At 53.6% G+C, this 22,018-nt stretch overlaps 7 protein-coding genes across 7 annotated transcripts; 6 read left to right on the forward strand and 1 right to left on the reverse strand.

Annotated features, from left to right (window-relative positions):
* Positions 1-2,639: 2,639 nt before the first annotated feature.
* On the forward strand, positions 2,640-5,120 carry VDAG_04844 (low-affinity potassium transport protein; the record flags this gene model as incomplete). The annotated part of the gene is made up of 8 exons (XM_009654448.1): positions 2,640-2,738; positions 2,858-3,176; positions 3,234-3,275; positions 3,342-3,695; positions 3,772-3,886; positions 3,946-4,666; positions 4,710-4,797; positions 4,861-5,120. The coding sequence occupies 8 exons, from the start codon at positions 2,640-2,642 to the stop codon at positions 4,953-4,955; spliced, it is 1,833 nt and encodes a 610-aa protein (XP_009652743.1). The 3' UTR covers positions 4,956-5,120.
* A 1,344-nt stretch (positions 5,121-6,464) lies between these two features.
* Positions 6,465-7,124, forward strand: VDAG_04845 (uncharacterized protein; the record flags this gene model as incomplete). The annotated part of the gene is made up of 1 exon (XM_009654449.1): positions 6,465-7,124. One exon carries the CDS (start codon positions 6,465-6,467, stop codon positions 7,122-7,124), a length of 660 nt encoding a protein of 219 aa, XP_009652744.1.
* VDAG_04846 (Na+/H+ antiporter) lies at positions 6,888-8,516 on the reverse strand (the record flags this gene model as incomplete). The annotated part of the gene is made up of 4 exons (XM_009654450.1): positions 6,888-8,082; positions 8,154-8,227; positions 8,307-8,429; positions 8,503-8,516. The coding sequence occupies 4 exons, from the start codon at positions 8,514-8,516 to the stop codon at positions 7,505-7,507; spliced, it is 789 nt and encodes a 262-aa protein (XP_009652745.1). The 3' UTR covers positions 6,888-7,504.
* A 687-nt stretch (positions 8,517-9,203) lies between these two features.
* On the forward strand, positions 9,204-12,234 carry VDAG_04847 (low-affinity potassium transport protein; the record flags this gene model as incomplete). Its single annotated transcript, XM_009654451.1, has 9 exons — positions 9,204-9,258; positions 9,326-9,446; positions 9,501-9,637; positions 9,704-9,943; positions 10,015-10,446; positions 10,526-10,640; positions 10,740-11,454; positions 11,511-11,554; positions 11,624-12,234. The coding sequence occupies 9 exons, from the start codon at positions 9,204-9,206 to the stop codon at positions 11,871-11,873; spliced, it is 2,109 nt and encodes a 702-aa protein (XP_009652746.1). The 3' UTR covers positions 11,874-12,234.
* A 1,445-nt stretch (positions 12,235-13,679) lies between these two features.
* VDAG_04848 (uncharacterized protein) lies at positions 13,680-14,895 on the forward strand (the record flags this gene model as incomplete). Its single annotated transcript, XM_009654452.1, has 2 exons — positions 13,680-14,315; positions 14,476-14,895. The coding sequence occupies 2 exons, from the start codon at positions 13,680-13,682 to the stop codon at positions 14,893-14,895; spliced, it is 1,056 nt and encodes a 351-aa protein (XP_009652747.1).
* Positions 14,896-15,629: 734 nt separating this feature from the next.
* VDAG_04849 (uncharacterized protein) lies at positions 15,630-17,458 on the forward strand (the record flags this gene model as incomplete). Its single annotated transcript, XM_009654453.1, has 3 exons — positions 15,630-16,847; positions 17,137-17,265; positions 17,339-17,458. 3 exons carry the CDS (start codon positions 15,630-15,632, stop codon positions 17,456-17,458), a joined length of 1,467 nt encoding a protein of 488 aa, XP_009652748.1.
* Positions 17,459-18,915: 1,457 nt separating this feature from the next.
* On the forward strand, positions 18,916-20,487 carry VDAG_04850 (uncharacterized protein). The gene is made up of 2 exons (XM_009654454.1): positions 18,916-19,371; positions 19,432-20,487. The coding sequence occupies exons 1-2, from the start codon at positions 18,956-18,958 to the stop codon at positions 20,297-20,299; spliced, it is 1,284 nt and encodes a 427-aa protein (XP_009652749.1). The 5' UTR covers positions 18,916-18,955; the 3' UTR covers positions 20,300-20,487.
* Positions 20,488-22,018: the final 1,531 nt, after the last annotated feature.

The raw sequence follows: 22,018 nt of genomic DNA on the forward strand, positions 1-22,018 counted from the left end.
ACTTGGCCATAGTGATTATATTCGCTGTCTCAAGTCTGGCGCATGCAGTCCAGAGCCTTTCTTTCGACAGGTGCGTACATCTTCTCAAGCGTCAAGAACTCTACGTCTTGAATGGTTAGGAAAGCTCACGGGTTATGTTATGTTATTGTCGGTTCGCTCAGGTATAAATAACCGGAGTAAACCGGGGGCGGCGAGCTTCAAGGCTCGCGGCGTTGCGCGCAATACCGGTTCACGGTGAATCTGGGTGGTGCGAGTAACTGGTGATGTTTTGGGCTAGGTTTGGTTGCTGCCGCGGAGCGGCAGATATAGCCCTTGGCCGCCGGAGTGGCAGGGAGGCGCACGGGCCGCCTCCAGCCTGCACTCCTTGGCGGCGCGCAGTCCTAGTGATATACCAACAGTTATGTTATGTTAACGTGCATGATAAGCAAGTGGGCCAAACAAGCAAGTGGGCCACCTGACGACGAAAACGCGACCTTCTTACGTTAACCATTAATTCTTCCACCAACAACGATGTCTCCGCCCTCACAAGAACGTCAATTACAGCTTGCTCTTCAGGCTATTCAAAATGACCCAGATCTCAGTATACGCGCTGCGACAAATATCTTTGGTGTTCCCCGAATGACCTTGACGCGTCGACTACGCGGTATTACTTCGCAACGCGACAGGATCCCCCTCAATCGAAATTTGACGGAGCTCGAGGAGTTAACGATTGTTCAATACATACTTGAGCTAAATTCCCGAGCATTTCCTCCCCGGCTTTGTGAGGTTGAAGATATGGCTAATCGACTGCTAGCCGACCGCGACGCGCCGAGTGTCGGGAAGCGCTGGGCCTCAAACTTCGTCAGGCGACAACCAGAGCTTAAGACGCGTTTCTTTCGCAGATATGACTATCAGAGAGCCCAATGCGAAGATCCCGAGGCAATTCGCGATTGGTTCGCGCTCGTAAAGAACACAATCGCCAAATACGGTATCGCGGAGCCTGATATCTATAACTTCGATGAGACTGGGTTTATGATGGGCGTTATCGGGTCCGGAATGGTCGTTACGAACGCCGAAAGACGTTCTAATACGAAAATGGTCCAACCAGGAGGTCGGGAATGGGTGACAGTGATCCAAGGCGTTGGCGCAGACGGGTGGTGTGTCCCGCCGTTCATCATTATGGCGGGCAAAAATCACCTCTCAAGCTGGTACGAAGACAGCCCTCTACCTCACGACTGGGTAATCGCTACGACAGACAAAGGCTGGACAACAAATGAGAAAGGTCTAGAATGGATTCAGCATTTTGACAAGCATACCAAGCCCCGTCGGTCGGCCGGATATCGCCTCCTTATCCTAGATGGGCACCAAAGTCACCATTCCGTTGAGTTCGAGCTCTACTGCAAGGAAAACAACATCATTACGCTATGCATGCCTCCCCATTCATCTCACCTACTTCAACCTCTTGATGTTGGCTGTTTTGGCCCGCTAAAGCAGGCCTACGGTCGGCAAATTGAGAAGAAGATGAGGGCAGGTACAAGCCACATCACGAAGGAGGACTTCTTTCCCGCGTTTTTCGCAGCTTTCAAAGAAGCTATGACGGAAAGGAATATCAAGGGGGGGTTCAGAGGTGCTGGGCTTGTCCCAATGAGCCCCGAAATTGTGGTTTCAAAGCTGGATGTGAAGCTACGGACACCGACGCCCGTCGAGGGGGTCCCCGATACATCAGAACCTTGGGTCTCCCAAACGCCTCACAACCCGATTGAAGCTAGCTGTCAGTCAGAGTTTATTAAAGGTCGAATCGCCCGACACCAAGGAAGCTCTCCGACGTCGATTCTTAACGCTATAGACCACTTTACCAAGGGGACGCGTGGAATCATGCATCAACTCGCCCTATTGAAGTCGGAGAACCAGATCCTTCGAGACGAGAACGCGACACTCAGCAAGCGTCGGAGAGCTAAGAAAACACGTCTCAGGCAAGGAGGGAGTCTAACTCTAGGTGAGGGACAGGAGATACAAACCAATATCGAGGTTCAGGTCCAGATAAATGAGGAAACGCGTCAGAGAAGCAGTCGCCAACCAAGGGACGGGACGAAGAAACGGCGCTGCGGTGTCTGCGGCGAGCCTGGACATAATGCGCGGACTTGTCAGCTGGAGACGAGGGCTTCTGAAGAAGAGGATTTCAAGTAGTTTCAATTGATTTAAGGCGTTAGGGTTCACCGGGATGCTGCTGTCGTCGCATGGTCGTGGTCAGGTGGCCCACTTGCTTGTTTGGCCCACTTGCTTATCATGCACGTTAGCCTTAAATCGAGCCTAAAACCCCGTCTCAAAGGCGACATCTTCTCGCCAACTTCTCCCGTCAATTGCCATCATCGCCGTCATGTGGATGCCCCCAACAAATTTCTTCACGCTGCACTGCGAGTTCCTCCATATTCCCCGAAGTCCTGGACTGCAAAAGTCTAACCTGGTATCCAGATGCATACATTTTTTCCATTGGTCTCGTCGGATTCATCATCATTCTGCCGTATGGTAACGTCGCTGCCGTGGATGCCTACTTCTTCGGCGTCAGTGCTTCCACCTTGTCCGGGCTTAATACATTCAATGTAAAGGACCTCAAAACATACCAGCAGCTCGTCATTTACTTTGTTCCCACACTCAGCCACATGGCCGTCATCAATATCATCGTCGTCGCCACTCGTCTCTACTGGTTCGAACGCCGTCTCAGACAAGTTGGTACTGCCCGCCACCTCCCTGCCCAGGGTGTTGGTGATACTGACGCAACATAGCCCCGTCCTTGCTCCGCCCCCAATGCCATCCTGTGCCCACCGATCACCCTAGGGACCTTGCAACTAGGCAGTCCGAACGCCCACGCCCCGATCAGCATCAACACGGCTCTCCTCCGGCCTCCGCAGTAGAGGCAACGTCTGATCCCACTTGTGCTGCCAATGAAGAGCCTCAACGTTCCGGAAACTCGGTCTTGTCTAGCTTTGCCCTGGATTCCGCGCAGATTGATACGGATCCGCAGGAGGACGACGCGGGCGGTCCTGCCTACAAACGGAGATCTGTCTCAGATTTGCCGCTGGGTGACGAAGATGGCATGCCTGACAATCGCTCACATATCGCATTCGCTCCGGTGCTCCACCATCCCCGTATGGACTCTACAACCCTCTACATCCCGCCTCCAAATCAACGTGACCAAGGTATGACACAAAGTTACCGTCATCCTCTGGTCTGAGATCAAAACTTACACTATGAAGGACGTCCGTTCGAAGCACAGGGGGGGGCGGGCGAGACTGCTGGTAAGGGTAACAAGGGAAGAATGTCATCTTCTCGGAAATTGTTTGGCTGATCCGACGTCGCAACAGATGAGGAAGATTGCAGGAGATCGGCCACTGCCATGACCAGTAAAAGTGATAGAGAGTCTCGCTGGAACCGTCCTAACCGCCTTGACCTGGAGAAAGTCGCTTCGGTTGAGCGTGTTGCATCGTCGCTGTTTGTCCTGGGCCAGACACATAGTCACACCCGTGAGCGGAGCCACATTCATCGCACCGCGTCGAGGTCAGCACCGCTACGCACCAGTTCATCAGACCTGCCACGTCTGTCTTCGCAAGTGACCGTTGGTAGGAACTCTCAGTTCCACGGGTTGTCTGTCGAGGATCGAGAGCTGCTCGGTGGCATCGAGTATCGCAGCTTGAAACTGCTTCTTTGGATTTGCATTGGTGAGTCTTGATCTTGCTTAGGAAATTCCTCCTGTGAAATAAAACTTAGTGGAAAAATGTAACTAACGTACAAAAGGCTACTTTATCGGCCTCCACGTTCTCGGAGTCATCTGCCTTGTGCCTTGGATTCTGCACGCCCCTTCCAAGTACACAGACTATCTCGACGAGGAAGGCCAGAATATAGTTTGGTGGTAGGTCCTATTCCTGTACTTACGCGGTGCTTCAATCTGTGCTCAATACTATGCATCAGGGCTTTCTATTCCGCACAGACCATGGCAAATAATCTCGGCTTCACCCTGACACCGGATTCCATGGTCCAGTTCCGCGATGCCACCTTCCCCATGCTCATCATGACTTTCTTGGCGTACGCCGGGTACAACTTTTACCCAATCTTCCTACGCGTCGTTATCTGGACGATATACAAGATAGTTCCCAGGAATTCAGCCCTTCGGGAGCCGCTCAACTTCCTCCTTCAGCACCCCCGCCGCTGCTGTATGCTTCTATTTCCCAGCCGTCCGACCTGGATCCTCTTTGGCTTTTTGTTCGCTCTCAACTTTATCGATGCGCTCCTGCTCATCGTTCTGGACCTGGATAATCCCTCTGTCACCGACTTACCACTGGCGCAACGCATCCTGGCTGCTGTCTTCCAAGCCGCTTCATCGCGTCACACGGGAACCTCCACTTTCAACCTGGCTGACCTCAATCCGGCTGCCCAGTTTAGTCTGCTGGTCATGATGTACATCTCTGTTTATCCCATTGCTCTGACTATTCGTGCCTCCAACACGTACGAAGAGAGGTCGCTGGGGAAGTACGCTCCCGAGCAAGTCGACCCGGATGAGGAACCGACTGGCGGCAAGTACGTCATGGCCCATATACGGAACCAGCTTAGTTTTGACTTGTGGTATGTGTTCCTTGGAATCTTTCTCATTTGCATCGCCGAGTCCGATAAGGTCAGAGACACTTCACAGCCGGTCAGTATCACCACCAGCTACTGGAGCTCTGCCACTGGGCCAGCTCCATGATGCAAGAGATTTTGTTGACAATACTGCCAACGGTAGGAATTCGCCGTGTTTCCCATCTTCTTCGAAGTTACATCTGCATAGTAAGTCAATGTAGCTTGCCCCGCCACTCCAATTTCACGCCGGTCTGACCTACGTTCACGCAGTGGCAACGTCGGGCTCAGTCTCGGCCATCCAGCCGTCGAAACTTCTTTCTCGGGGCAGTTATCTGTATTCAGCAAGCTCGTTATTTGTGCTATGATGATTCGTGGTCGTCATCGCGGCCTGCCCTACGAGGTAGACCGCGCCATCCAACTGCCCAGCGAACGCCTCATCGACGACCCTGGCGAGCCATATCCTTCCAGAAGACCTCTCTTGTCCCCCCCTGAAGACAGAAGTGCGGCGCAGCAGGCAGTAGAACAGCCAGGTAACACATCGGAGCACAGGGGCACACCGTAGGTATTCGAATACGCAGGTGAAGAGGACAAAGGGACGGAAAGACACTTTGTCAGATGAATTCATTCTTTTCTTTACATCAAGTTTCTGTAGGTTTCACAGGGGTAGGGTTCGAACCACTGGTGAAGCCGAAATAGTACTGTATTTAGGCTTCGTATTGGTGGATCTGGTGTTGTACTTTTTACCTAACAGACGCGCAGATGGCCGCCAAGATGGGCCTTACGTCCTGTGACCCCGATAAGGCTTATCGCTCCCAGGTGGGAGCACATACCACCTGCCGCATGTATCTTGGCCGCGATGTTCCAACAGTTTTAGAACCAAAGACATGAGCCTCTTATCGAAAACCGTCACCTCCATATACGCATCCTCGTAGTTGCCTCAGACACCCGCGGGACTCGATCGGCCTCCGGTTCTCCTCTACTTTGGGGTCCTCAAAAGCATCAAGCCAGCCAAGTCAGGCTTTCCCGTCCCAATCGACGCCGCTGCCAGGCGTGACGACGATTTACACAATACATTCACCGACAGTCTGGGCGATATCAAATACAAATTTCGAGCTACATGTCGGCAGAGCCAGGGGTGAGTGCCAGCTCAGGCCCGCCTGGTTGGCGACCTGGAAGTCGCAGTCGTTGATGGCGCAGACCTGAGTTTTCCGCTTGGCTGTCAGGTCTACAGTTTGCAAAGCAATCAGTGTAGCATACCTGACTCATTTCTTAGTCACCAGCGTCGATTAGTGTGTTGTATGATGCACGTGAATGCAGGGTTACGCGCATGTCCACGGTTCTCCAGGGCCCTGAAGTGGTGCTCACTATGGGCCCGCTTTGAGCCCCTGGAATGGCAGAAGAACTGGGAGGTGTGAAGCCAAATGGCCGTCAGGGTCATAAGCAAGCTCGTCGGTGCATTCAGAACACATCAAGGCCGTCTCCGGATCGGTATTCCTCGTGAAGCCTGGCATGTGTCGGCTAAATGGATGGTGCTGGTATTGGTCGTCAATGGCCCCACAGGGTTGAAATGATGTAGCCGCAATCGTCTAAAATGGGGCTAGGCAGATTGAAGATTCCTAAGTGGCACGAGATCTCTGGGAAGACGTTGATGCTCGGAGCCGCGCTTTGAGACTTGCGGGGAGTGGTTTCGGGAAGTGCGAGGGCTTGGAGGTGTGGTTGGAGGCAAGGATGCACTACCCGTGCCACGCCCCACTTATTCCGCCGCTCGTTCCTCCCAGCTCCCATAAGCTGGTGCTCATCAGTAGTATCACCACGGAAGGGGCGGGGGAAGAGGTCGCACCGTCATCGTTACGAGCACGTCAATCAGGGGCGAAATGGTCGGCATCGGCGGAGTTCTCCGGCCCTCGAGGACCGCCCAGCTCATGGTGGCGGCCACGCTGGGCACACGGGATGAGCAAAACCCATTCACGGCCGAGCTTGCAGCCATGAGCAGAGCGCTGGACGCGCTGCCGTTACAGCTCCAATACGGCAACATCATGATACTCACCAGGAACAAGGCAGCGACGCAAGCGGTCAGCCGACCACACCACCAGTCGGGACAGGAAGACATACGGCGCATCTATGCCACCATCGGCAAGTTACGTAGCAGGGGAAACAGCGTCTCGATCGGATGGATTTCCACTGAGACCGTAGGAGACCTCACGCGAACAGCGAAGGGAGCAGTCAAACGAAACGCGAACCCGCAGAAGCTGCCGGTGAAAAGTCCGTACCGGGCGGCATCAACCACGCTCGCGGTAGCGAGAAAGGGCCAAGCAGACTGCCAGACCCTACCGGACGAAGTGGGCAAATACTCCAAGAGAATCAACACGGCACTACCGGGAAAGCACACGCGTAGGATATACGATGCGCTGACGGCAGCCCAAGCGAGAGTGCTCGAACAACTACGAACGGGGATGATACGACTGAAGGGTTACCTGTGCAAGATTGGCGCAGCTGTCAAGCTCTGGAGCTCTATCTCTTATCAGATTATTTAACCACTCGGCCGGGTTCGACCGAGCTGGTTCACCCAAATCAACCGTATCAGAGACAGCACCTATACATAGTGGATCAGAACCTGTCTTTTACATGGGAAGGACAGGCACTTTTCAATTGATGAACAACGATGCTTATCTTTGATGTCTCCGTTGCGTCAGACTGACAGCAGAAACTTGTCGTCGAGTGTCTCCAAGCGGGACCAATCATCCCATGTCAAGGCATTCCCAGCGACAAAGCACGGCAGGACATCGTCGATTCCCAACATGCCGCATGTGCCGAGGATGAACAGAGAGAGCTCCACAGAGTAGGCAAGTAAACTCTCTCGGTCTATGAGAACCCCTACCATCTGCCCAACGGAGGATAAAACGGGCCAGGTGTCCTAGGAGCCAGCCATACACGATGCTGGCCCCGACCACCCACAGACAGGTATACCACCCAAGGCAGCGCCGAGGCCTCCAGTGTTGACTACAGAAGCGGCAGTCGCAGAATGCTTGATCAAGCTGAGAGCGAAAAGGAGGAAGAGGTAACCCAGGCCATCGTTGGCACCCGACTCGGCAATGATGAGATCCCGCAGTGTACGGGGCACGTTCTCGTCCGCGAACCGCCCTTCCAGAATGGCAACCGACAAGATGGGGTCCGTCGGAGCGATGCACGCGGCGATGGCTGCGGCATGTATGAAGGGGAGTCCTGCAATCAGCAACCAAATGACCAGAGCGCTGCACAACCACATAGCCACGAGACCGGGTCCAAGGAGCAGACCCAGCGATCTCCACTCGGTACGTAAGAAGCGACTCGGTAACGACACGCCGGCGAAGAGCAGCTGCACTCCGAGGACCAGGCGACTCAAGTCAAGGGTGATGGCGGTAACGGGGTCGACGCTGTCATCGTCGACGAAGTGTACAGGCTCAACAACGCCCGTGAATGTGGTGAGGAAGAGGCCGGCGAGAAAAGATAAAGCTGGAGACGTGCAGTATCAGGCCCTCGATTCTGCAGGAGAAATCTGACAGATAGGGGTGGGCAGGACTTACTGGCGAAAGAGAGGTAGTATCGGTCTCTAACAAGCGAGGAGATGGCGCCAGATGCGAGGAGCAAGCCCCCGAGGCTGGCAATGGCAACGTTGAACGCGTCGGAGCCACCAAAAATGAGAAGGACACCACAGGAGGAGAGGTTTCAAGGTATACCGGAAGCTGTTGCACAGTCCAGAGTAAATAAGGAGAATGGCCGTAGGATGCCTAAGAGACATGTAAAGACCATCATCCTTATGTGCAGATTGCTCCCCCGGCTCACGAACATCGAGGCCACCACTGAGGGAAATAGGTACATGGATCACGAGAAGAGGGGGCGGGGCGTGTCTTTGCCACGCTCACCGCCGCTCACATGTCAGAGGTCATGTTAAACCTGTCTGTCGCCGAGTCATTCCCAATTCTTACAAGCTTTCGACTGGTGACGGTTGCACGCGGCTCTGACGAAAATCAAGCGCCCGCTCCTTAAATGTTCGGTGAACCTGACGGGAGGCCTCCATTGACCTGTGCTCGAGTAACGCACTAAAAAAGGTCTTAGCAGGATGGTCTGTCAGGCTCATGTGCATGATAAGCGAGTAGGCTGCACTAACAAATTTATGTGCGACTGTACGCAGATATTGTTTGAAAGTGTTAGTGTACCTGACCACATGCTAACGTTTTCGTTAGTGTAGCCTCCTGGCCACTCGGACGTTATGGAAGAAAAATAGCGCATTGGGTCCCGCAGCCAGGGTCTTTTGTATTCTTGCGCGGGGAACTTAGGTACCTCTACCCTTAAAAACTCATATGTGCTGTGCTCCTAGCCAGAACACATCGTACCAATACACGCGCGATCATCCACTGGGCCTGGCCCGGTTGACGTCGCCAGTGGACTGTGTCCGAGAGACTCCTCCAGGCCGTCTCTTTTCCTGCCTGCCTGAATTTCGTCGTCCTTCCCTTGGCACTTAAAAGGACGCCGGCATACCAGCGCGACGAACGTGGTCCCCCTCGGCGCTCTATGTAAACAGATTTTCTAATACAGCATCCGAGCCTCACATCACGACCAGTTTCTTCGTCGTCATGACCATCATTATTGGGGCATGGAAGCCACGGCTCAACTTCATTGGAATCCACTGTACGTGACGGAGCCACCCATACAGTTGTCGTTGGCATACTGGACACTGACTTATCCTGCTTTACAGATGCATGGATTCTGTTCTGCAGCTTGCTGGCCTTCCCGGTCATGTACTCTTACGGCAACCTCACAGCAGTAGACGCGCTTTTCTTTGGGTGCAGCGGTTCTACTGAGTCTGGCCTCAACACGTACGTGGCAGCTCCATTTTTGGAGGAGTGAATGATCTAACAATGCTGTGATAGGGTTGATGTGAAGGACCTCAAGACCTATCAGCAGGTTTATATCTACGTGATCCCCATCATCACCAATCTCATGTTCATCAACGCCATGGTCGTTCCGGTGCGGCTTTTCTGGTTCCGTCGCCTCCTCAAGCAAGCTGGTGCGTGACCCTACCACCCGTGCAAACTCCACTGTCGATAGGCCATACACTAACCGCCTTGCGCAGGCCCCGCAAATGCCGCCGCTGCTGCTAGAGACGACGACGAGGAAAAGATGTCAGAACAGAAGGTACAGGGCGCCAACCAAGGCGCCGACCAAGATCAAGATGCCGCAGCAGCTCCGTCTCCCACCCTGCCAAAGGCCAGCAGATCGCCGACCATCACTTTCTACGATCGGCCAAGCGATGCCAAGCACCAAGCATCTGAGCAGCATCGCCTCCGCCCTGCTCCCCGACAGTCCGACATAGGTAGGCTCTCCACCGCGGGACTCTGACGTTCCTGTGACACAGCATCCTAGCTGACAGCCATGCGAGTACAGACCAGCCCGATCCCCGCCATGGTGTCAACCATCAAGACAACGATGTGAGTGGGATAACTAATCTCCCCTCTGCTGCGACGACGTCGACTGTGACCTGCAGACGAGCTTTCTCAGATGCAGATGACACCGACGACATCAAGCCAGTGCAGCGCACGCAGAGTGCCAGGCTGCGGCACTACACCGAAGGCCCTGTTCTTCATGCTGCCAAGTCCATCGAGAAAGCCGCCGCCTCGGCCTTCATTCTCGGTGATGCCCGTCCCCGCCCTGTAAGCCGCAGCAGGTCGAGGTCGCGCAATCTCGACCTACCCAAGCTCTCTCGCTATGCTACCGTCGGTCGAAACTCCAACTTTTACAATCTGACCGAGGCCGATCGTGAGCTTCTTGGAGGCATCGAGTATCGTGCCCTGAAGATACTTCTAAAGTTTGTCTTTGGTATGTCAGGCCCCACCTCACATCTCACTCCCAGGAACACCCGGTCTCCGTGTCTAGGATCGCTGACATGATCATCCAGGATACTTTATTGGGCTGCACGTACTCGGCGTTGTCTGCCTCCTTCCCTGGATTCACAATGCCCCTGCCAAGTACACCGACTGGCTAGAAGAGTCTAGCGTGGGCAAGACCTGGTGGTACGTGACTGACCGGCTTAGCCTACCGTTGGGCTTTGTGATGGGACTTGGATATTGTCCGCAATTGTTGAGCCACGGGATATGCTAACATGTCTCAAGGGCTTTCTACTCGGCACAGACCATGGTTGATAACCTTGGGTTCACTTTGACACCCGATTCAATGGCAACTTTCAAGGATGCTACCTGGCCTATGCTCGTCATGACCTTCCTGGCCTTCGCTGGAAATACCTGCTATCCGGTCCTGCTCCGCCTGATTATCTGGATTGTGTACAAGATGGTGCCTAGGAATTCGCAGTCTCGCGAAACTTTACAGTTCCTTCTTGACCACCCCCGACGCTGCTATACCCTGCTGTTCCCTAGTCGGCCAACCTGGATCCTTTTCTACATCATATTCGCTCTCAACTTTATCGACGTCGTCTTGATTATCGTCCTGGATCTAGACAACCCCGCTGTTAACGATCTACCTATGGGGCCCCGAATTCTATCAGCCCTTTTCCAGGCTGCCTCGGCGCGGCATACTGGCACATCCACTCTCAACCTGGCGAATGTTAACCCTGCGGTTCAGTTCAGCCTATTAACGATGATGTATATCGCCATCTTCCCCATTGCTATTAGCGTCCGCGCCTCCAACACATACCAAGACCGCGCACTGGGCATCTGGTCGACTGAGCACAACCTGGACGAGCACAATGGTATCAGCTATGTCCTGGTCCACGTACGCAACCAGCTCACCTTTGACCTCTGGTACATATTCCTCGGAACCTTCCTCATCTGTATCGCCGAATCGAAACGCATCATGGACCTTGACGAACCGGTTAGACTTCCCATCGCCACAACCTAGCTCCTGCAGGCCTCTGACTTGGTGTACAGTCTTTCTCCGTCTTCCCTGTTCTTTTCGAGGTCACATCCGCCTAGTAAGTATCCCTGCGCGGTTTCCGCAAACCCCGTCAGCTTTTCGTTTCGCCGCTTAACATGTTTCGCAGCGGTAACGTCGGCCTATCGCTTGGTGGTCCATTCGGCTACACGTCCATGGTCGGCCACTACACCGTCTTCAGCAAAGTCGTTGTCTGCGCCATGATGATAAGAGGTCGCCACCGTGGACTTCCCTATGCTCTTGACCGAGCTATTACTCTACCGAACGATACCGTGCTCTCGGATACCGCAGATGACCCTGACGAACTCGCCAAGGGTTCAAAGCTCGCGTGCGTAATGAACACTCTACCCACTTACTAGAGGATAGCAAGTCACCCATTCCCCCATATTGACTAAATCGCTGATTCGGCCATCTAGGAACCCCGCATGCAGGCTACGTGCTTGCTGTGTGATTGTCCCATCGCCAGAGCTGGTGCTCACACCACACCAGACCCTTCCCGCCAATACCTCCGAGGTAGCACACGGTCCGTCGCAGAGGGGGGAGCATCGACCTCGTGGATCCCATCTCACATGTCCTCTCGCTCTTCTTCACCTATCCTTGTTCTTGCATTATGAGTGCCTGGTCATGTGTTGCACGCCGCCTCAACGTCGTGTGGACTTTACAATAGCTTTTCATTCAGATACTGCCAGGAATCTCTTCAATAAATGCTTTTCAGAGGTGCCCGTCTTCTTCTGTCAGGGCTACCAGGCTTTCTATCCATAAGCGTATGGATTAAGTTAATCCATATGGAACCGTCCATATGGGGTTGCCTGTATTCCATACGAGATGACCGTATTCCATACGTATGGAAATACGCCGGAAGATTGTTTACCCTTGCGCACCTTGGGCGGTCCCGCCGCGACGGGGATTAATACCCCTTCATTTCCCTTAGGAATCGCGTTGAGATTCGGTTCGACCAGCAAAAGTGCAAATGTCCTCCCTCGCTTCGTTTGCTTCTAGCGACAGCACGCGCTCTGTAGCGCCTGTTTGTTCAGCCTCTGAGCCGCCGTCATCTGCGAGCCCTGCTCCTGTCAGACGTACGTGCCCTGATCAGGGCAACTCGACGTCTTGGAAAGGGTGATCTGATGTCACGAGAAATCTGTGTTCGTATTGATGGTTATGTTCTTGTGTGGGTTTTCCCATGTTCAATCAGGATCCCTGGTTGTCTGACACTGTTCGCCTGCCCCACGTCTGGCGATCCCTGGCAATTCAAACTTCACATGAATTTTGGACGCAAGGACGCACTACAATAAGCATCTGCTCGCTACGATATAGAATCAACCTCCATAGCACCGGATGGCCCATCTGTCATGGAGCCAATGACCCGGCTAATGTACCCTCGGAGACGGCCTTACGAAGGTGAGGGAATCCGCTAATCTTGTTAGGACGGCCTGATTGCCGTTGCTTTCCGCAATGAACTCACCAAAGCTAGAGATCATTCGCATGCTGGTTCACTTGATTGATGATGGGCAACTTCATGCACTGGGCCTTATGTTCATCCAAAAAGGGAGCTTGTCGAAGTCAGTTTGTTCGATTAACATCACGTGGATGCCATAAATGAGACAGACAACTCCTTGGCAACAGAGCAGAGGCTAGAAGTGTGAATTTCTATACCGAGAGATGATTGGTACCATACATCCTCTTCCCTCTGCCTCATCCCTCACTTCTACCCGATCAAGGTCCAGCAACGCACGCATTCGTGTCTGCCCAGAGATTGCCACAATCCTTACCTACAGCAGGGTTCCGCTTGTAGAATTGAGCCAGAGTGATCTTGTTGTAGTCCAGGATGCCCTGGCAGGTAGTCGTGGACTTGACCGGGTGCCACTTGGTGCAGCCCTTGATCATTCCCGGTTGGATAGGAGTAGGAGTCACAATCCCACCGGCCTTTGTCGTGGTCGGCTTCGGAGCACCACTTCCTCTAGCCTAAGACGTAAACCAAGAAATATTCCCTCTGTCTCAATCTTAACCCACCCTGGTCCCCGTCCAGAATGTGGTTGGAGACTTCCCACCCCTGCAAGGAAGCAAGCCACATTCTATGCTCGCCAATCGTGTCCTAAGAGACGTGTAGCCATCTTCGCCAAATACGACGCCGCACAAACCAACTCTTCGACCAAGGCCGGCACATCATGAATGAGGAGCCCCCTACTTATACAAGCTGCTGCCTCCCCCGTGACGCCTACAACGTATCATCCTTCCACCTATTTTCTCAGACAGTCCTCGCCATGTCTCTACAATCGACGTTCTCGAACTTTATCCACATACGCGACTTTGTGGACAATGTCATAGACGACCCGACGCGGGGAAACGCCCCCAACTACGTGGAGATCCAGGCTGACATCAATATCTTTGAGGAGGATGGCTTCTACAGCTCGGGCGCCAAAGTTGAACCCATTCACGCTCTGATTCACACGTATCTCGCGCGAGAAGAAAGGGAACTCTACGTTCCCAACACCTTTTTCTTTGCCGACGGCCGTTTTTCTGCGTCTCTTTCTCCGGACGGCGTCCTAGAAATCAACGCCCAGACCCTCAACCTAAAAGGTGCCTGCCACCCCATTCCCATTCTCGATCCGTCTAACCCGCATAAACATCCAGTAAACGTGTCTGACTTCGACGAATATCGCCGACACTTGCCGGAGCAATGGTGCCCGATGGTGACCGTCATCGGTTCCGTATCCACATGTAACAACGACGCTGTCGACGCTTGGGAGCCACGCCGTTTCGCCGTCGAGACGTCCGTCTACGAACCATCAAAACCTGCACCGGTGACATTCGTCGTCGCTACTTCCTAGAAAACACAAGGCGTTGGCAAAGAGTGAAGGTACCCCCAACCGGAACCCTACTAAGCCTTGCTGCCAAGATAGTCGGTCGCACAGCAGACACGAATCAGCTCGCCCTCCGTTAGCTAAGGATGCATCAAAACAGTACCATGATGCTACCCGCAAGCAGAAGAAGACTCATTGGGAAGACTTCCTTGCCGACAACGCAAACATCTGGAAAGCGGCCAAATACCTGGACCAAGGACAAGGGGTGAAGTACGACAAGTTACCCCAATTTACCCGTACAGACGGGACCCGCACCACCAGCCCGCAGGAACAGACCCGGGAACTGCTCGCAACCTTCTTTCCACCATTGCCCCAAGACATAGTGGAGGAGTGTTCCCCGCCACGGAGGAACCCAGTGGAGATGCCCGACATCACCATGGAGGAGATCGAGACGCAACTATGTAAGATGAAACCATGGAAGGCACCCGGGGAAGACGGTCTGCCGGTCATGGCACCCTCCCCAGAGGCGCTGAGCTGCGATCAGTGTCCGCCACGAGAAGCGGGGCTACAGAGCAAGTAGCGTCAATACAAGTTCGAGTTTCATGGAAGTCAGCGGTATCTCAATGTGTCATGCGTAGAAGTTCAAGAGTTCATTAAAGTTAAAGCCAATGATAGCCCAAGGTGTCACGCTGCTCACGCATCGCTGTGGGTTCGAGATCTTAGGTCCTAGGCGACTCTCGGATCGTATACTCAGAGCCCCTGCCGTCTGTCAGTCCGCTTGTCGGTACCCTTTGGAAGAAGGTTGCCCGAACTGAGGCTGTACCCATCTCCATCACTGGCTTCTGCTACTCAGCCGTTGGGTCGTCAACACAACTTCTAGCAAAGAAGCTGGGGACCACTGAGATCTTGAAATGCATGTCCTTGGCGAATCTGCCTTGCGCGTGGTATGGAGGCCGAGTCTGGCTCCTTCTCGTGCCTCGAGGCCCAGGTAACGTGACGCATCCACGCTCATCACGGCATGGGGACGACGGAGGCATGGGCATGCGACGCCACGTCAACAGACTCCTGGCACAAGCAGGCGAGGACAAGGTCGGTCAGTGCCAGGCCACCGATTTCAGGAGGCCGCCTCCTCGGCTGTAAGCAGGAGGTTGAAAGACTTCAGGGGGAACCGTCCTTGCCGCTCCGCAAGTCACATGGCCGAGCTCGGCATCCAGGTCTATATAAGGACGGCCTCTCTCTCTTTCCGACCTCTCCGTCTCTCCTCTCTTCTCAACTCCTCTCTCTCGCCACTGCCCTCTTACCGCCCTCACGACCATGAACCCGCTCGATCTTGTCGCCAGTGCGCCGGGCTCAACCTTGCAGAACAGCTTGCCATGCCAAGAGCTGTTGTTTTCGGACCTAGATCCAACCATGTCGCCTCCGACCTCAGTCCCTCCGGGGTTGGATGAGTTGGATGATTTTCTCTCTGTTCAGCATGCCGCTGAGGCCGATGATGTCGATTCCAGCAACGTGACCACCAGCGTCAGAGACGACGGCCTCAGCGACGGATGTTTGACCGATAGCTTCTTCAACCAAGGCTGCTTCGCCGATGGCTTCATTGAAGGCTGCTTCACCGAAAGCCGCTTCGCCGATGACTACAACGAAGGCTACCTCACCAACTACTCTATAGTCGAGCTATCAACTGAGTCCCACCATGCACTCATGGATTGTTCTTTGTTTTCCAGAGACGGCATACCGAGCGGGGCCGACGAACTCTTCGATGACTTCATCTGCTGGGACGCCGCGAACCTCACCGAGCCCCCGTCAGGGTGTTCGGACACCAGCACCCTATCTACAACCGACAGCCTGGAGCAGGATCGAAGCTGTGCCGAGAGCTCCCCGAGCTGGGTCGGCGATTCTCCCGGCTGGGGGCCCTTGACGACAGGACTGCTCAGTGTTGACGAGGTCGGGTGCCTCATGGACGAGGATGATCAGCTGCAGCTCGGAGAAAGCACGCCGCCCCCGGACACCTCCAAGGTGGATGAAGATGACGACGTCATCTTTCTTTACGAACGGACATGCCTCTCGCGAAAGCGTCTGCAGAAGAACCGACGGCATCACCCACGGCTCCTTGGTCGAAGTCACTCCTCAGATTCCAGCCTCTACTTTGCTCCAATCTCTGAAGCTCTCGCCAGGTCCAAGAACAGGTTCAAAGCTCATAAGTTGAGCAAACGACCTGAGCGGTGCAGAAGCCCGGCGCCAACCGCACGCGATCCCCGCCGCTGGATGAACGAGTGGTTCCGCCTGGAGAAGGTCGGCGTTTATGAGTCTGGCGGCCGGTCAGTTTCGGAGTACACTTGGATGGGACAGAAGAGGGGATGGGGCAAGGGTAGGCGAGCCCAAGATCTGGCTGATGCCAGTCAGATATCCTACGTGGTGGTTCGGCGAAGCTCGGAGGGCTACGGAATCAAAGCGTCGTGGAATGAAGAGAGCGCGATGTTCTTGGGTGAGGATGGCATGAACAACAAGACGGTGCGGCTCAGCAAATGCGAGGTACAGAGGCTTTTGGTGGAGCAGTGCAAATGCATTCAGATATCAGGGTAGTCTGCAGGATTGCTGAATCCCAAACCGTACTTGGCGCGAGAGATCTCGGGCTCATGGCCCTTCGGAAAAATGAATGAGTGAGTGGAAGTTTGCAATAGGAGAAAATCATGCGGTGGTGTACACTAGGAACAGCAGCGCATCTCAGCCGAAGTATGGCGAGGTGCCGTCTAGACAAAGAGCTTCTTGCTATCCTTGTCCGTGATGTCTAGAGCTGCTGCCTTCTCATCCTCACCCGCAGCCTCCCATTCGTCCCACCTTTTGGTTGGAGGACCACAAAATGGACCTTCTAATCCGAATGATTAGGGACCAAAACATGGACAGCACCGGTTTCGGAAGGGGCCCTGTTTCTGTACCTTCATTCCACTCTGTATGTCTTGCACGTACTGAGAAATGACACTCCGGTGTTGGTATTGGATGGTACAGTAGACACTACTGTACAGGTCCAGCCTCTGAAAGAGCAAAACAGCCGTTGTTCGTCTTCTTCTGTTCGCTCTGGGACCGCCGCCATCGCCTTCACTTGCGCAGAGGAGTCGAGGACAGGTGTTCGAGAATCGGGCTGATTGTCGGCCATGGTAATCCGATATTTTGCCTCCGAAGATATATATGTTGCCGGTCAGACTGGAAATACTGACGGGTAGCCGGAATGATCCAAGGTAGTCAAATGTCGGGGCAATTCTGGACAACTAAAGTCCACATAGTTAGAGATTGCATCAGTCTGCGGGATGAGAACTATCCCAGGAACATGTCCTCCATGAGCAGATGCACGGAATCGCCAGTTCTTTATGTAAAATGGAGCTGTCGCCTGCTACGCGCACCACCTGCTTGTCAGGCAGCTGCAGCCGCGAGAAGCAACATAGGAAGGGAGCAGCCATTCCGGGTAGGCTTGATATGCGACAGGTATGCATGGTCTTATGCCCGGCAAGATAGTTAAGAAATACTCCAAACACGACCTAGTCACGGAGGGTTATGAGGTACTTGCAATCCTTGGCTAACGGGTTCAGGAATGTCCACGGCATTCCACAATTTCCATTGTGGGCCGACTCCCGTGGAGTGACAGTAATCCATAACAAGGGCTGATGGAATGGAATGGGATTGATATGGATCCATATGTGAGTCCATATGTGGCTTTCCGTGGAGTGACTTCGAACCCTGCTTTTCGTTCAGGAGACGGGAGGATGAAGGGTCCTGGTCCTGAGCGGTCGACGGCCACTGTTGAGTCTCCGATGCAGTGGAAGGGACTGTGAGGTCCTTGTGAGTAAGGGACAGATGATTAGGTAGGAGACTCAGCTTTAAATTTGGTTTAGCTCTCCGGGCTCATAACCTGTTGTAATGGGATTATTCTTGTTCTCTTTTTTCATGAAGTGAGAGGTAGAAGGGGCCACTACTTATATACAGGTGCGGGTAGCCGTAGAAAGTTCTAGGCCTTTTCCACCGACTTGATCGTCTAACACCCGTGACCTCCAACAGGGGAGTCACGGCTCTTGGCCTGACCAGTATACCCAGTTATATTCTGCTAGCTCGTGAAACTCGGCGGAAGCCGTGGCCTAATATATTACGAGACGAATAGGATGGCGAATGTATGTATTAGTTAGGCTAATGTCGAGTTGGTGATCAGTCCTTGGGTTTGGATGGGGCTGAGTATAAAGGGGCTTCAGTGGCGCCAGTGGCGTCTTGCAGTCGTGGCCCTACATCACACCAACCAACAGCTAAGCCTGAGGCCGAACCATCGTCCTACCAAGCCGACTCGCATCTCTCTGCCGGCTGTCCAGCCGGGGAAGCTGAGGATCTGCGGCGCAAGTGCTCCGGTGTGACACTGTGATCGCGTTTAATGGTTGCATTCAACCTGCGTGCGAGTGCACCGGGGAAGACGCGATGACGGAATATCAATAACCCGTCTGAGAAGCAAAGCGCGCCATGCGGATAAACATGTAACCGAGTCATCGACCAATTGATCCTGTTGCGCCAATCCGTCATGGCGTCATATTGTAGTGAACTAAACCCCGCATTGAAAATGCTCACTTCTCCGTATCCCGATCCCACTCTTCAAGTTAGCGACGATGGCAGATGGCCTCAGTATCGCATCTGGTGTCGTGGCGCTGATCACCTTTGCTTTTCAATCCAGTACCGCCCTCTACACCACAGTTCGCAGCTTCCAGAGCCAGGATAAGACCGCCCGCGCGCTCAAAACCGAGCTAACGGATCTGACCGCAGTTTTGGAGTCCCTTCTCGAAACGGTCTCCGCAAACCCTGACATCAACTTCGAAGCTCTCAAACTTCCTCTTTACCGTTGCGGGAAGACCTGCGAGGAGTATGGCGACCTCATTGCCCGGTGCACCAAGCATTCCAGTACGCCACGGCCGAGCTTTCGGGACTGGATCGGCCAGCAATATCTCAAAGGAGACATATCTGACTTCAAGGAGATGCTTGCTGGATACAAATCCACTATTAACATAGCGCTGGCCAATGTAAACCTGTAGGATTTACCATGCACTATGCAACCCTCCCAATGAGCAGTTCGCTTACATTCAGGCAGGCGCGTCGTCGCCTCCATAACTCCCAATGCACTCGAAGAATACAAAGACTTGATACGCGATATCACTAGCGACCTGCAAGAGCATATGCAACGATTAGATGAGAGGGTACAGAGCTTGGCTGTCTCTGGGGCCGAAAACCCGGTTCGAGATTCTGCCGAATGGCTAGCCATGTGGGAGGAGAAAGAGAGCACTCACCAAGGCTTACGAATCTGTTTGCAGTTATCTGCCCAGATTGAAAAGCTTGAATCAACATCCAAGGAGCATCAGCAGTTCTTAGAGCAGCCGTCAGCACACAAGATTATCAGGACTGGATTAGGCGTCGCTAAAGGGTCTATTCGCTCCTTGGTATCACGGCTTCAAAGTCACCAGATCGACGTTGACAAGAGAATGCAGGCGATGGGATCGACAGAACCTTTGTCTCGGGAAGAGTTGAGACAGCTCGCAGGATTGCAAGAGACGAAGGAGAGTCCTCAGCAATGCATCAACGTTGTCTCCGAGGCAGGCCAAACCTTGACTGATGAACGGTGCAACATTTTCGAGGACATAACAATGGCTGACAACAGCTACGGTATCTCTGTTTCAACAGTGAAAGAACTTGTTGTGGCGAGACGAATCAACCTCAAAGATGAGGCGCGCTACGTTGGTGGGCAAATCAGCGATGAAAGCTACCAAAAAACGATAGATGCCCTGACACAACTGGACCTGGTGAGGACCAGGTCTGTTGGACAGGGTATCGGGCAAGGCACCCCACCCAGTGAGCTAGAAGCCGAAAGCACAGGATCGGTCGGGTTTCTCGACCGTTATGGGCGTGGTTTTAAGCTATCGCCGTCAGAAACACCCGCCAACCCATCAGAGAGAAAGCCGTAGCGTTCACTTCTTGCACCGCTGTTGCGAATATTACTCGTTTGCAGAACGGCTTTTAAGTCCGCAAGACTATTGGCGTTGCTGTTATTGCATCACCACACCAAACTTCGCTGCGTGAATTCCAGGTGCTATGGCTTCAAAAATGCTTCTAAAATTTCTGCACAGCAAGTTATGCTGGGATGGTACTGTTCATAACACTTTCAATCTCCCGATTGGGTGGGGGGGTGTTGTTGGCTTTGTTTGGGAATTGCCATGCTCACAGTTACGTGGTCTGTCACTATGCAGGATCCTCAGGGAGGGACGGGCCTTGGGCAGTACTGCATCGCTGTGTTGGCGGTGATGATTTCTATCTTCGTTCTCCGGAATGGGACTTCGCTTGATCCAACTTAAGGCGTTGCTAAAGCCTCCAAAGCCCCATGGCCGACTTCCGGAAACTGCGCAACAACACGAACTCCAGAAACTCCAATTCGGCATCGCACGGTTGCTCTAGGGGTCCCGAACGTCGAAGAGGCTATGACTTCCTGCCCAGCTGCCAGCGCCACGACTTCAGCTACCGCAACATCACGAAGAAGAAGGACTTCGCCACGGACATTAAGAAGCGCATCGGCGTCAAGGTCATCTTGGTCTGTACAAAGCAGTCTCCTGGCCAGTTAACTCACCCAACTGGGCCCCAGCTTCCACGGCTCTAAATCATGCCTGGCTGATTGTACTCTTGGCAGTGCGTACGCGGCGGCCGCTTTTAGGTTAGAGATGAAGCGGCGGGGAGAAGCAGTGCATGGACCGAGAGCAGAAACTCTATTCAGAGCTGTGCCTTTTACGGTCGACCTAGGCAGGATTCATCTGATTTTCCTTGGTCCGCTAGGAGCCCGCAAGGTCTACCACTTTTGGGTAGTGCTGTTGCTCTCTGGTTGACCGAAAGCTTTTTAATTGGAGGCCCATAGTAAGCCGGCCTGTGGCGCTATCAACATGATGGCGACATGCTGGGCGACATGCCGCGTACAAGAAGGCCAAGGTGGCTCCCCACGTACTCCAAGTATGGTTGCCGGTCCACGATGGAGCCAGAGCACTGTGGGCAACGGCAACTGGCTGAGAACCATGCTACTATTCCTACAATGGGTCCAGCTTATCGGGATTTGGAAGGGCTCGCGATCGAGATGCTCTCGACGGAGCGGCGCGGCGGTTTAGGTCGTCCCGTGATTCACAACCTGCCAGACAACTCCAATCCTTTCCAAGAAATGTGATCATCGATGATATGCTTTGCCCGTGATCGGCATAAGTCGGGTTTTCGACTAAATCACCCACAGCTTCTCCGCTATCACGCCGAAAGCACAACTCAGACGTGATTGAGCCATAGCTCAGTCTGAATGGATCTTGGGACCAAGCTAGTATTGCTGGGAATCTGCTGAGCCTCTTTGGCATTCTCTCTCTAGTTTATGTGCTGCTGGATGTCTGGGACATCAGCGAAAGCGTGACCGAGCAGGACTGTGTGAATATGGCTGAGGAGCTTCATGCCCAAGAAGCGGAGGCGCTGAAGACACGCAAATGGTGCGTCCAGTACGTCGACCAAGCCTGAACGTGTACTCAGGTAGCAATATGTAGTGTCCATCAGATACCTTGACAATGTACCACTTGGTTCCGGCGATCATGCGAACCGTCGGTGTTGACTCCCGCAGGCTCAAGCGCGTGCTGCCATCACGGCTGACAAGGCGAGCCTAGGGACGG

The sequence above is a fragment of the Verticillium dahliae genome, genomic scaffold, assembly GCF_000150675.1.
Source record: "Verticillium dahliae VdLs.17 supercont1.8 genomic scaffold, whole genome shotgun sequence".
In the NCBI taxonomy this organism is placed as follows: domain Eukaryota; kingdom Fungi; phylum Ascomycota; class Sordariomycetes; order Glomerellales; family Plectosphaerellaceae; genus Verticillium; species Verticillium dahliae.

Coding starts and splice junctions, on each gene's coding strand:
- VDAG_04850 (XM_009654454.1), top strand. CDS start 18,956: ATGGCAGATGGCCTCAGTATCGCATCTGGTGTCGTGGCGCTGATCACC. Junction 19,372..19,431: donor GCGCTGGCCAATGTAAACCT/GTAGGATTTACC, acceptor ACATTCAGGCAG/GCGCGTCGTCGCCTCCATAA.